The sequence below is a fragment of the Lepidochelys kempii genome, chromosome 10, assembly GCF_965140285.1.
Source record: "Lepidochelys kempii isolate rLepKem1 chromosome 10, rLepKem1.hap1, whole genome shotgun sequence".
In the NCBI taxonomy this organism is placed as follows: Eukaryota; Metazoa; Chordata; order Testudines; family Cheloniidae; genus Lepidochelys; species Lepidochelys kempii.
The window spans coordinates 17,804,039-17,819,033 of NC_136389.1; the positions used below are offsets into that span (position 1 = coordinate 17,804,039).

Consider the following 14,995-nt stretch of genomic DNA (forward strand, 5'->3'; position numbering starts at 1 on the left):
TTTTTCCTGAGTTACCTGTGCAGACGCCATACCACGGCAAGCATGGAGCCCGCTCAGGTAACCGTCACCCTATGTCTCCTGGGTGCTGGCAGACGCGGTACGGCATTGCTACACAGTAGCAGCAACCCCTTGCCTTGTGGCAGCAGACGGTACAGTACGACTGGTAGCCGTCATCGTCATGTCTGAGGTGCTCCTGGTCGCCTCTGTGAGGTCGATCAGGAGCACCTGGGCAGACATGGGCGCAGGGACTAAATTTGGAGTGACTTGAGCAGGTCATTCTCTTTAGTCCTGCAGTCAGTCCTATTGAACCGTCTTATGGTGAGCGGGCAGGCGATACGGACTGCTAGCAGTCGTACTGTACCATCTTCTGCCGAGCAGCCATGAGATGTGGATGGCATGCAGTCCTTCTGCACCGTCTGCTGCCAGCCAAAGATGTAAAAGATAGATGGAGTGGATCAAAACAAGAAATAGACCAGATTTGTTTTGTACTCATTTGCTTCCCCCCCTCCCCTGTCTAGGGGACTCATTCTTCTAGATCACACTGCAGTCGCTTACAGAGAAGGTGCAGCGAGGTAAATCTAGCCATGTATCAATCAGAGGCCAGGCTAACCTTCTTGTTCCAATAAGGACAATAACTTAGGTGCACCATTTCTTATTGGAACCCTCCGTGAAGTCCTGCCTGAAATACTCCTTGATGTAAAGCCACCCCCTTTGTTGATTTTAGCTCCCTGAAGCCAACCCTGTAAGTGCCCCTCCCAGCATCAGAGCAATGGCAAACAATCGGGCATCTGAGAGTGCTGTCCAGAGCACTCACAATGGAGCACTCTGATGGGGCTAAAACATTGTCGCGGGTGGTTCTGGGTACGTGTCGTCAGGCCCCCGTTCCCTCCCTCCCTCCGTGAAAGCAAGGGCAGACAATCATTTCGCGCCTTTTTTCATGAGTTACCTGTGCAGACGCCATACCACGGCAAGCATGGAGCCAGCTCAGGTAACCGTCACCCTATGTCTCCTGGGTGCTGGCAGACGCGGTACGGCTTTGCTGCACAGTAGCAGCAACCCATTGCCTTCTGGCAGCAGACGGTGCAATACGATTGGTAGTCGTCCTCGTTGTGTCCGAGGTGCTCCTGGCCACGTCGGCTGGGAGCGCCTGGGCAGACATGGGCGCAGGGACTAAATTTGGAGTGACTTGACCAGGTCATTCTCTTTAGTCCTGCAGTCCTATTGAACCGTCTTATGGTGAGCGGGCAGGCGATACGGACTGCTAGCAGTCGTACTGTACCATCTTCTGCCAGGCAGGCAAGAGATGAGGATTGATAGCAGTCGTATTGTACCATCTTATGCCAGGCAGGCAAGAGATGAAGATGGCTAGCAGTCGTACTGTACCATCTTCTGCCGAGCAGCCATGAGATGTGGATGGCATGCAGTCCTTCTGCACCGTCTGCTGCCAGCCAAAGATGTAAAAGATAGATGGAGTGGTCAGAACAAGAAATAGACCAGATTTGTTTTGTACTCATTTGCCTCCTCCCCTGTCTAGATCACACTGCAGTCACTCACAGAGAAGGTGCAGCGAGGTAAATCTAGCCATGTATCAATCAGAGGCCAGGCTAACCTCCTTGTTCCAATAACAATGATAACTTAGGTGCACCATTTCTTATTGGAACCCTCCGTGCAGTCCTGCCTGAAATACTCCTTGATGTACAGGCACACCCTTTGTTGATTTTAGCTCCCTGAAGCCAACCCTGTAAGCCGTGTCGTCAGTCGCCCCTCCCTCCATCAGAGCAACGGCAGACAATCGTTCCGCGCCTTTTTTCTGTGCGGACGCCATACCAAGGCAAGCATGGAGGCCGCTGATCTCATTTTGGCAATTAGGAGCACATTAACCACCACACGCATTATCCAGCAGTATATGCAGCACCAGAACATGGCAACGCGATACCGGGCGAGGAGGCGACATCAGCGCGGTCCCGTGAGTGATCAGGACATGGACACAGATTTCTCTGAAAGCATGGGCCCTGACAATGCATGCATCATGGTGCTAATGGGGAAGGTTCATGCTGTGGAACGCCGATTCTGGGCTCGGGAAACAAGCACAGACTGGTGGGACGGCATAGTGTTGCAGGTCTGGGACGATTCCCAGTGGCTGCGAAACTTTCGCATGCGTAGGGGCACTTTCATGGAACTTTGTGACTTGCTTTCCCCTGCCCTGAAGCGCATGAATACCAAGATGAGAGCAGCCCTCACAGTTGAGAAGCGAGTGGCGATAGCCCTGTGGAAGCTTGCAACGCCAGACAGCTACCGGTCAGTTGGGAATCAATTTGGAGTGGGCAAATCTACTGTGGGGGCTGCTGTGATGCAAGTAGCTCACGCAATCAAAGATCTGCTGATATCAAGGGTAGTGACCCTGGGAAAATGTGCAGATCATAGTAGATGGCTTTGCTGCAATGGGATTCCCTAACTGTGGTGGGGCTATAGACGGAACCCATATCCCTATCTTGGCACCGGAGCACCAAGCCGCCGAGTACATAAACCGCAAGGGGTACTTTTCGATAGTGCTGCAAGCTCTGGTGGATCACAAGGGACGTTTCACCAACATCAACGTGGGATGGCCGGGAAAGGTGCATGATGCTCGCATCTTCAGGAACTCTGGTCTGTTTCAAAAGCTGCAGGAAGGAACTTTATTCCCAGACCAGAAAATAACTGTTGGGGATGTTGAAATGCCTATATGTATCTTTGGGGACCCAGCCTACCCCTTAATGCCATGGCTCATGAAGCTGTACACAGGCAGCCTGGACAGTAGTCAGGAGCTGTTCAACTACAGGCTGAGCAAGTGCAGAATGGTGGTAGAATGTGCATTTGGACGTTTAAAGGCGCGCTGGCGCAGTTTACTGACTCGCTTAGACCTCAGCGAAACCAATATTCCCACTGTTATTACTGCTTGCTGTGTGCTCCACAATATCTGTGAGAGTAAGGGGGAGACGTTTATGGCGGGGTGGGAGGCTGAGGCAAATCGCCTAGCTGCTGGTTACGCGCGGCCAGACACCAGGGCGGTTAGAAGAGCACAGGAGGGCGCGGTACGCATCAGAGAAGCTTTGAAAACCAGTTTCATGACTGGCCAGGCTACGGTGTGAAAGTTCTCTTTGTTTCTCCTTGATGAAACCCCCCACCCCTTGGTTCACTCTACTTCCCTGTAAGCTAACCACCCTCCCCTCCTCCCTTTAATCATTGCTTGCAGAGGCAATAAAGTCATTGCTGCTTCACAGTCATGCATTCGTTATTCATTGATCACACAAATAGGAAGATGACTACCAAGGTATCCCAGGAGGGCTGGAGGAGGGAAGGAAAATGCCACACAGCACTTTAAAAGTTTACAACTTTAAAATTTATTGAATGACAGCCTTCTTTTTTTTGGGCAATCCTCTGTGGTGGAGTGGCTGGTTGGCCGGAGGCCCCCCCACCGCGTTCTTGGGCGTCTGGGTGTGGAGGCTATGGAACTTGGGGAGGAGGGCGGTTGGTTACAGAGGGGCAGCAGTGGCAGTCTGTGCTCCAGCTGCCTTTGCTGCAGCTCAACCATACACTGGAGCATACTGGTTTGGTCCTGCAGCAGCCTCAGCATTGAATCCTGCCTCCTCTCATCACGCTGACGCCACATTTGAGCTTCAGCCCTGTCTTCAGCCCGCCACCTCTCCTCCCGGTCATTTTGTGCTTTCCTGCACTCTGACATTATTTGCCTCCACGCATTCGTCTGTGCTCTGTCAGTGTGGGAGGACAGCATGAGCTCGGAGAACATTTCATCGCGAGTGCGTTTTTTTTTCTTTCTAAGCTTCACTAGCCTCTGGAAGGAGAAGATCCTGTGATCATTGAAACACATGCAGCTGGTGGAGAAAAAAAAGGGACAGCGGTATTTAAAAAGAAACATTTTATAAAACAGTCGCTACACTCTTTCAGGGTAAACCTTGCTGTTAACATTACATACATAGCACATGTGCTTTCGTTACAAGGTCGCATTTTGCCTCCTCCCACCGCGTGACTACCCCCTCAACCCTCCCCCCTCCCTGTGGCTAACAGCGGGGAACATTTCTGTTTAGCCACAGGCAAACAGCCCAGCAGGAATGGGCTCCTCTGAGTGTCCCCTGAAGAAAAGCACTCTATTTCAACCAGGTGACCATGAATTATATCTCACTCTCCTGAGGATAACACAGAGAGATAAAGAACGGATTTTGGTTGAATGCCAGCAAACATACACTGCAATGCTTTGTTCTACAGTGATTCCCGAGTACGTGTTACTGGCCTGGAGTGGTAAAGTGTCCTACCATGAAGGACAAAATAAGGCTGCCCTCCCCAGAAACCTTTTGCAAAGGCTTTAGGACTATATCTAGGAGAACCGCAAATGCCAGGGCAAAGTAATCCTTTCACATGCTTGCTTTTAAACCATGTATAGCATTTTAAAAGGTACACTCACCAGAGGTCCCTTCTCCGCCTGCTGGGTCCAGGAGGCAGCCTTGGGTGGGTTCGGGGGGTACTGGCTCCAGGTCTAGGGTGAGAAACAGTTCCTGGCTGTCGGGAAAACCGGTTTCTCCGCTTGCTTGCTGTGAGCTATCTACAACCTCCTCCTCATCATCATCTTCTTCGTCCCCAAAACCTACTTCCGTATTGCCTCCATCTCCATTGAAGGAGTCAAACAACACGGCTGGGGTAGTGGTGGCTGAACCCCCTAAAATGGCATGCAGCTCATCATAGAAGCGGCATGTTTGGGGCTCTGACCCAGAGCGGCTGTTCGCCTCTCTGGTTTTCTGGTAGGCTTGCCTCAGCTCCTTCAGTTTCACGCGGCACTGCTTCGGGTCCCTGTTATGGCCTCTGTCCTTCATGCCCTGGGAGATTTTGACAAAGGTTTTGGCATTTCGAAAACTGGAACGGAGTTCTGATAGCACGGATTCCTCTCCCCAAACAGCGATCAGATCCCGTACCTCCCGTTCGGTCCATGCTGGAGCTCTTTTGCGATTCTGGGACTCCATCATGGTCACCTGTGCTGATGAGCTCTGCATGGTCACCTGCAGCTTGCCACGCTGGCCAAACAGGAAATGAGATTCAAAAGTTCGCGGTTCTTTTCCTGTCTACCTGGCCAGTGCATCTGAGTTGAGAGTGCTGTCCAGAGCGGTCACAATGGAGCACTCTGGGATAGCTCCCGGAGGCCAATACCGTCGAATTGTGTCCACAGTACCCCAAATTCAAGCCGGCAACGTCGATTTAAGTGCTAATCCACTTGTCAGGGGTGGAGTAAGGAAATCGATTTTAAGAGCCCTTTAAGTCGAAATAAAGGGCTTCATTGTGTGGACGGGTGCAGGTTTAAATCGATTTAACGCTGCTAAATTCGACCTAAAGTCCTAGTGTAGACCAGGGCAAGGATAGGGAAATAGAAATTACCACATCCGAGGTGGAAGTCAAACTCAAATAGCTTAATGGGACCAAATCAGGTGGCCTGGAAAATCTCCATCCAAGAATATTAAAGGAACTGGCACATGAAATTGCAAGCCCAACAACAAGGATTTTTAATGAATCCATAAACTTGGGGGTCATACCCTATGACTGGAGAATTGCCTAAATATAGTACCTATTTTTAAGAAAGGGGAAAAAAATGATCCTGGAAACTACCGGCCCGTTAGTTTGACCTCAATTGTATGCAAGGTCTTGGAACAAATTTTGAAAGAGAAAGAAGTTAAGGACATAGAGGTAAACAGTAATTGGATAAAATACAACAGTTTTACAAAAGGTAGATTGTGGCAAACCAACCTGATCTCTTTCTTTGAGAAAATTACCTTTGTCTAAAAAATAGTTATGCAGTAGATCTATCTACCTGGATTTCAGTAAGGCACTTGATATAGTTCCCACATGAGAAATTATTAGTTAAATTGGAGAAGGTGAGGATTAATATGAGAACTGAAAGGTGGATAAGGAACTGGTTAGAGAGGAGACTATAACAGGTCAGACTGAAAGGTGAACTGTCAGGCCTGGAGGAAGGTTACTAATGCAAAGGGATTGGTCTTGGGACCAGTCTTATTTAACATTTGCATTCATAAACTTGGCACAAAAAGTGGGAGTGTGCTAAAAATGTTTGCAGATGACACAAAACTGGGAGGTACTGCCAATACCAAGGAAGACCGGAATATCATACAAGAAGATCTGGAGGACCTTGAAAACTGGAGTAATAGAAATGAGATGAAATTTAATAGTGCAAAGTCATGCACTTAGGGACAAATAACAAGAATTTTTGCTATGAGATCAATTGGAAGTGACAGAGGAAGAGAAAGATCTGGGTGTACTGGTCAATCACAAGAAGATCATAAACCACCAATGGAATGCAGCTGTGAAAAAGTCTAATGTAATCCTAGGATGCATTTCCAGTAGGGATAGGGAAGTGTTATTGCCTTTATACAAGATACTCGTAAAACCTCATTTGGAACACTGTGTCAAACCAAGTGGTCTGCGACACACATTTCCAATACTAGATATGTAAAGAAGGGAAGACATCACAGGAACAGAATTAAGGTAGTCCAACTATAATTCTACATTTTCTGGGTCTTAGATTCAAGGAGTTTTTGGTTTTAACATCTCAACAGTCATTAAAAAAGTAGCATGCATTCAAACACTGAGATGTGCCTGCAACATTAACAAAGATTTCTGTGTGGGAATTCATATTAATTGTCTAGCGATTGCACTATGTGTTTATACATGTGGGTCAAATGATGAGTAGTCATTTACATAAGAACAGTCATACTGGGTCAAACCAAAGGTCCATCTAGCCTAGTATCCTGTCTTCCAACAGTGGCCAATGCCAGATGCTTCAGAGGGAATAATAGAACAGGTAATCATCAAGCGATCCATCTCCTGTCGTCCAAGTTCTCACAACAGAAATTTGGACATTTGCTGGGGTACCGTGAGGAGGAAGGAGATGGATCATGAAGATGAAGTGAAAGAGTTAGGATTCTGTAATTCAGAGATGGAAAAGGCAATTAGATAAACGAGTCAGCCCCTGCTAGAGTAGAGTATACCCTTAGAGACAAGATAGACCAGGTATTGAACAGATTTTATTTCTAACAAAAGATCCACTAATAAGCAGCAACAAAGAGCATACAAAATTAGGGGACAGCTAATGAATTAACAGAAAAACATTAGCGGGAAAAAATGACTTCATTTTTGGGTCTGTGAATAGTTTGTCTACAAACAAGCTGCATAAACTCAATTGCACAACTGACTTTGCAAGTCTTTTGTTTTTACAACATACTTGGATATAACAGCCAGCTTTTCTCTAAATCCCTCTGCCCTGATTATATGTGCAACATCATGTTCAGACAAAGAAATCTAACAGTGGTCTTGTACTAAAAGCCTTAGTCAGCATCCTACGCAGCATGTTTGTGAGTGCAGCTGGAACTTACTAGTGAATGCACAGCTTTGGCAACATTATCAATTGAAACAGGAAGACAAGGTGTAAGTAGATGAAAAGTTATTCTTCCCTGCATTTATATGGAATCACAGCAATCAGAGATAGAACACAACATATAGCCTATCTCCATGCAAGTGAAGGATTGTTCCCTACTGCAATTTTAAATCGCTGGTAATAAGGCTTCCACCACTTCCACTGGGAGACTATTTCAGTCTAATATATCTCCTCATTGGACAGTTTTTCCCACCTGAAACTATTTCTTTTCCTCCTTGGTGTTAACACCTGAAATTTCTTGAAAGCTTTTATAGGAGACCCTTCCCTTAACAGTCACACAAGCATATGACTTATTTGTGCTTGTTTTTTTAAAGTCAAGCTATAAGTTCAATTACAAAAGTTACAGTATACCTGTAAGGCTAAAGCTTTGCATTTGTTTAGCTACTGACATTTAAACACCCTCACTTCACCCTTATCTCCTACTGGCCTTCAAAATAAATATGCATGACAGCCCTTTCCTCCCACAGTATAACAGCCTGTTATTAGGTGGGAAGTCAGACATGGGCTGCAAAGTAACGTTCTGGCACAGACTGTTAGCAAGGCAAGGAAGAGCTGTATGCAGCTCAGAAGCTTGTCTCTCTCATTACCAGAAGTTGGTCCAATAAAAGATATTTCACCCACCATGTTTCTCTAATATCATATACTCCTGGGGGAATTCTGCGCCAAAAAATTAAAAATTCTGCGCACAATATTTTCAAATTCTGCAAAAATCTGCGTATTTTATTTGTCAAAATAACACAATATAATCAAACCAGTTTCAATTATTTTGGGTCATTTATTTCAAAATACCTGTCAGCAAGTATGTCTGTAACAATACACACAACAAAAAAGATTCAGGAAATGTTTTTTGACAAATAGATTCCTTACTAGGCATATTAATACAGAACTCTGAGTAATAATTAACTTAAACTACAATACAGAACCATATTTCCCGCTCCCCACAGAAGCAATGCAAAGGCTTGAGGGAGTCAGGGGTACCAGAGGAGGAGCTGAGGCAGAGGGAAGTAAATTGCTGGGAAGGAGGTTGGGTGTGAACTTGGAGGTTTGTTGGGTACGGGTGGGAAAAGTATGGAACAGGGGTTTTTTTTGTTTGTTTTTGGGGTCGGGGGTGGATTGTTAGGGAGCTTCCCCCATGCAGACCCTGGCTGACCCCTAGCCTCTCCCATTCAGTCAGGCACATCTGTCCCTGTCTCCATGTGTTCCTGCACCCCATGTGCCCTTGCACCCCCTGCCCACGTGTCCCTCCACCTCCACATCCTCCATAGCCATGTGGCCCTGCACCCCTCCCCCTGTCCCCATGTGTGTCTGTGCCCTGACTCAACCACCCCCTGTCCCTATACGGCCCTTCACTTGCTCCCCCTGTCCCCATGTGGCCCTGCATGTCCACTTCCAGTCAGCCCCTGTCCCAATCCATCCTCCCACACTAGACCTTATCAGCCCCTGTCTGTGACCCCTCAGCAGCTCCACGCTGTCTGTCTCCCCATAGCTCTTGTCTCCTGACCTGGCCCGACAGGCACTGTGAAGAAGGCAGGCTCTTTCTCTTCCCTAGCTGGCCCTGGAGCTGCTTCTCTGTTCTATCACCACAGAGCCCTCTGGTAGGCAAAAGGCAGAACTGCAGCAACTTTCCAGCCAACGTTATTTTCTGCTGAGGCTGCACTGTTCTAGCACCATAGTGCCTTCTGGTGGGCAAAAGGCAGAACTGTAGCAACTTACCAGCAGCAGCTTTTTTCTGCATTAAAAATATGCGTGTCTCATTAATTATGCATGCAGTGACACAGAATTCCCTCAAGAATAAATATCCTGGGACTGATACAGCTACAACAACACTGCAAATGCAAGACAAGTGTAAATTTTAGACTTCAATTAATTTTGTAGGCACAAGTGCCTGAACCCTTCAAGCCAAGTTCATGTCGTTAAAAATAAGTTTTATTTGATTTGTCAACTTACATGCAAAACCCACCCTGATTTCATCAGTTGTCCTCCGCCCTCTCCCCACCCCACCCAAACACCCCTTGATATTTCATAGTAAGTTATGGTGACAGTGACAGCAATATGAGTCAAATATGGGATGCTCTTCCATATATAACAAGTAATAGTCACATAAAATAGTCACAACATGAGCTTCATTAATTCCTCTGTATACATTGTGGCAAATTGCCGGCACTACTATAATGGGTCTCACGCTTTCTCTTCTTGGGTGGGGGTTCAGGGCACCGTTTCTTGCCCCTGAACTGGCGTATTAACTGCCCCACTAGTGTCCTAGAGGAGGGGAGTGGAGAGGGAGGGACCCGGGCCCGCCCTCTACTCCGGGTCCCAACCCAGGGGCCCTAGGGATAGCAGTAAACCACTAGAACTAGCAGTTCCTTCCCCTGGGCTACTTCCCTCTCCTGCCCTTCAGCTTGTGGGGCTTCCTGTCCTCCCTCTACACAAACCAGGTGTCCCTTTACCTAGGGTCTTGGTCTTCTTAGCCCACCGCAGCACTTCTCCAAACTCTCCTCTGCTTCCCTACAAACTGCTCTCTGCTCCAACAGCAATCCACTCTGTTTCAACTCCTCCTCTTGTCTGATTGAAGCAGGGTTTTTTTTTATCATGTGACTGGCTTCAGGTGCTTTAATTGGCTTCAGGTGCTTTAATTAATTTATAGCAAACTTTCTTCCCTCTACAGGGAATAAGGCTCCCTTCTAACACTCTCCTGCTGCCCTCTGGCCATACTGTATCACAACATACACAAATCTAAAATCAGAGATAACAGCCACCACAAGATGATGTTTTCATAGTAATTCAATTTATGGCTTTCACTACAGAAGTGCACACAAAAGTATAGGGGAAAAACAACGTTTAACATACAAGACATGATTATAGGAAAAGAGAAGACCATGAAAAATCCCTAAGCATTAAGCAAACCATATACAGCATATAGGAAGCACTTCACCCCGCAATGAAATGCAGTAATCTCTGAGGCTAAACATCACAACAATTTAAGAGCGCATAGTAAAATTGCATAACAGCTTAAGACAGGGAATGAGGGACACTGTATCCAGGTGAAGGTAGAGGAAGCTGCTTTTAGGCAAGTATGTTCAAGCTGGAATTTGAACAGGACACCAGGACTAACACTCATAACTCTTGCCATGGGATTTTTTTTTTTTTAAAACCACAAGCGATCAGGACTTTTGTTTTACATCTTATCTAAGACATCTAGTAAAACAGAGCCCCTTACTGAACACCACATTCAGGCATTAGTTGGAAAAGGGACCCTGGTGGATCCGGCCAGCACAGCTGACTGAGCCAATAAAAATCTGGTTGGCCACAGCACCAACGGGGCAAACAGGCTCCGTGCTGGGCTCTGCACAGCTCTCAGGATGTGGCTGACATGTCCCACTGGCTCCTAGGCGGAGGGGCAGCCAGGGGGGCTCTGCACCCTGCCCCCGCCCGCAGGCACTGTCCCAAGCACCGGCTCTGCAGCTCCCATTGGCTAGGAACCGTGGCCAATGGGAGCTGTGGGGGCAATGCCTGTGGGTGGGGGCAGCATTAGCATGCAGCCCCCTGGCTGCCCCTCTGCTTAGGAGCCAGAGGGACATGATTCTGCTTCTCGGGAGCTGCCTGAGGTCAGCGCCACCTGGAGCCCGCACCCCAAACCCCCTCTTGTGTCCCAACCCCAGCTAGGAACCCCCTCCCACACCCAAACTCCCTCCCAGAGCCCACACCCTGGACCCCCTCCTGCACCCCAACCCCCTACCCCACCCCAGAGCCCCATACTGCACCCCAAATTCCTCATCCCTGGCCCCACCCCAGAGCCCACACCCCCAGCTGGAGCCCTCACCCCCCCGTACCCTCTCCCCCCAGCCCGTACCCTCTCCCATACCCCAACTCCCCCCAGTCTGGAGCTCCCTCCCGCCTCTCCCACTCCCCCGTACCCTCGCCCCAGCCCATACCCTCTCCCACACCCCAACCCCTGCCCCAGTCTGGAGCTCCCTCCCACATGCCAAACCCCTCAGCCTCAATCCCAGCCCAGAGTCCCCTCCTGCACCCCAAACTCCTCATCCCCGACCCCACCCCAGAACCTGCACTCCCAGCCAGAGCCATCCCCCCGTCCTGCACCCCAACCCCCTGCCCCAGCCCAGTGAAAATGAGCATTGAGTGAGGATAGAGGAGAGCAAATGACAGAGGGAGGCGGGATGGAGTGAGCGGGGCAAGACCTCGGAGAAGGGGCAGGGTATGGGCAAGACAAGGGCGTTTGGTTTTCTGCATTTAGAAAATTGGCGACCCCACAGTCAACACTAGTTTCCCTGGAACACATGACACATTTTTATTAGCAAAGTATTTTTTTCATGGCATATTCCTTCTGTGCTTTGACATCTATCTTCCAGTAGCACTACAAAATGCAGCACCACAATCAATATTATGGCAACCTGACTGAAGCACTTAGACCTTTAATTCTTTCCCAACAGTTTTTACAGGAATATCAATCTCCATACATAATCATTTAGCTGGTCTAAGTTTCCTCCTCTCCTCAAGAATTTATTTAAAGCACATTGTTTGCACACAAGTTCAAGTCCCTTATTTAAAACAGCATTGCTTTCTCTGAAGATATGCTATTTAAAAAATCATAGATGGAGGCTAAAATAAGGAATAATTGAATAAATATCTGAATATCAGACCTCTCTCTTCTACAATAATTCCTATATTTTAAATATGCTATAATTTAGAAAAATACATTTTAGAATTATTTTACTTTGTGACTACAGAAACGTGTGCAAGAATAAGGAGTGAAAGAGTTAACTTCAGTTTCAAACTGAATCAATATTATCCACAACTAGTAATATTCTGTTTTCTGGCAAGAAAGAATTATTATTCAATTGAAACAAACACCTGTCTTACCTTGTGAAAGGCACTGATTTGCCAGGGCAACCTGTCCAGAGTTCAGGTACAAATTAAGACGGGCAAAGATACTAGTCAGAGATGGAATTGTAATGAAGCAGAAGGCAACACAAGCCTAAGTAAAGAAGAAAAGATACGAAACATAACTCAAATAATTTCTTAAATTAGAGGTATAGCAATTTTAGGGCTTTTTAATTAACTACTGTTGTATATGCTCAAGCAAAAGCTTAAAAATAGAACACAAGTAGGTATCTTTCCCACTTTCATCTACAAAACACGGCCCGCAAAGTTTGTGAAATTCAAACTGACCCAACTCTTGGGGTTTCCCTTTATTAACAGTGAAAACAATAAAATAAAGATGAGCTCAGAACTTCTTTGAAGGCTTTCTTACTTCTAGGGTTCCTCCCTCAGGAGTGACTAACCCACACCCTAGAGCCTCTCTCTCTCCAGAAAGTCAATTCCACTTCCTATATATCCAGGTGCCATGAGTCGCTTGACTGTGAGTGAACACAAACCACTTAATCCTTCCCCAGAAAGATCTACACTTTCTAAGAGCGTGGGATGCTTCAGGGGAAAACTGGCACGCTGATACATATGAATCATATAGTTCTGGTGTAAAGACACACCTGCACTATGAGAATATATTATTTAATTTAAGTACCCACTTTGACTTTTTGATTATGATACACATTGTCATGCCATTTATCTTGCAGCAGCTCTTTTCTCCCCTCTATATAACTGGCTTGTATACAATGACAATTAATTTGGAAAAATGAAATTTCCTTAAAGGAGGGCTTAAAAAACCTCACTTAGGGACCGAATCCTATCACCCTTACTTAGGCAAACTCATGGGACTCTGCAGGAGTTTTGTCTAATGAGGATAGCAGCAGTTGGTTGTTAGTGAGTAAATATCAGTGCCCATAAGGGAAAGTGAGTTGATAAGCAATATGGAAACCACAAATGTATTTCTTCTGTATAAATGACAACCTTAGGCTCCAGCCTATCGTAACATCTGTGCACATGGGATGAAGAATCTAGAAATATATTTGACTTTTTCACTTACCCTGACAAATGCGGCTGTCTTTCTGGAATGATTTCCTTTCATCACTTTTCTCGTTTCCATTGCCAGCTGGTTCACAGACTATGTATAAAAAAGAAAAGTAAGGCACTAATAGAAATGAATAGATTTACCAGGTCTGCAAATAAACACCCAACTCTTATCATTCTGTCAAGTTAAACATATGGGAAATAAAAGTAGCCAAAGGGATAATGTGTTCACCACAACTATGTTTGGAGGGTCCTTGTCTGGCTGGCCAGAATGAAAGGAGTTGCGGTCCCTTTATGGGCTCCCCTCTGCAACTGGGGCAGAAGGGGAAAGTTGACATGGACAGACAGAACAGGGAAGAGCAGGAAGCAACTAGGTCAGATCTGGAGGGGATACTGCCCTTCCTACTGACTGGTATTTAAACCCCTTGCAATCCAGGAGAAGCCCTCTTTTACCTGGATCAGGCTGGCAGCACCACCCTCCCACCCATGAAATCCGAGAAAGAACCAGCTTCCTTCATGATCTGCTGTTGCCCGTTTGTTCTTGGGGACTGGGAAAGAATTTTTCCCTCACTGCAAGACTCGGCGAGATGGGGTGGATTTTTTCATCTTCCCCAAAGTAAATCTAGGACCCTCTAGGATTGAGGAGGGGTGTTCAGTTATAATGCCACAACTTAGTAGGTAAAACTCATGGCAGATGTCCAGTGCAGATACTTGTTATGGAAGGGTATGGAAAAGGATGAGAGAGAAAACATCTTGAGAAAACTGAGGAGGGGGAGGTTTGGGGCTCCTACATCTGGAATAGTAAGCAGCTGACCCCCTCCTTTTCTAGCCCCCCTTTTACCTCATACAAGAGGAGAGGGTATACGGTCCCAGCAACTGAATGGTCAGGACTAGTTGGGGATTATATGGAAATGATTAGGAAACTATGACGACCCACAGTGTACAATTTATTGCCATGTACTTCCAGATATTTTAAGTGATTTTGTTTTTATTGTAGCTTAACTAAACCACATCCATTGCCTCCTGTCTTTCTTCTGATTTGGCTGGACAATGTGTGCTATTACAAAAGATACTGATATGCCTTAGGTGCAGTATTTAGCCTAGGTCTAACCTCCAAGAAGTGAAGTATTTATCATACCTGCACTTTAAGTGTATTAGTGCTTTGGTAAAATTATTCGTTACATAAAAACAACAACAAAAATAAAAAAAGACAACTGGTTGAATTTCTACCCAAGGCTCTATCGGAGATAGAGATAGGGGTGGGAGGGATAGCTCAGTGGTTTGAGCATTGGCCTGCTAAACCCAGGGTTGTGAGTTCAATCCTTGAGGGGGCCATTTGGGATCTGGGGCAAAAATTGGGGATTGGTCCTGCTTTGAGCAGGGGGTTGGACTAGATGACCTCCTGAGGTCCCTTCCAACCCTCATATTCTATGTCTATGTCAGATAGATTCAATAAGTGAGTCAATCAGTATCTGTTTGTAACTCCCACTTTATAAACCAATCTAATTAGTAGCAATGGATTAATTCTCCCCATCCTATTACCACCAAACACCAAAACAGTCATGCGGATTATTATGT

General features: G+C 46.5%; 2 protein-coding genes across 5 annotated transcripts in view; both read right to left on the reverse strand.

The window, feature by feature from the left end:
- VPS35L (VPS35 endosomal protein sorting factor like) overlaps positions 1 to 14,995 on the reverse strand; it is a 120,323-nt gene that overhangs the window by 41,973 nt on the left and 63,355 nt on the right. For all 4 annotated transcript variants that reach the window (XM_073362283.2, XM_073362284.2, XM_073362282.2 and 1 more), the window contains 2 exons: positions 13,434 to 13,511; positions 12,371 to 12,485 (listed from right to left, as the gene is read on the reverse strand). In XM_073362283.2, the coding sequence (XP_073218384.1) occupies positions 12,371 to 12,485; positions 13,434 to 13,511 (193 nt within the window). The remainder of the gene's footprint in view (positions 1 to 12,370; positions 12,486 to 13,433; positions 13,512 to 14,995) is intronic.
- Positions 3,144 to 5,093, reverse strand: LOC140917872 (myb/SANT-like DNA-binding domain-containing protein 7). Its single transcript, XM_073361400.2, has 2 exons — positions 4,460 to 5,093; positions 3,144 to 3,872 (listed from the first exon to the last, which is right to left on the reverse strand). The coding sequence occupies exons 1-2, from the start codon at positions 5,040 to 5,042 to the stop codon at positions 3,826 to 3,828; spliced, it is 630 nt and encodes a 209-aa protein (XP_073217501.2). The 5' UTR covers positions 5,043 to 5,093; the 3' UTR covers positions 3,144 to 3,825.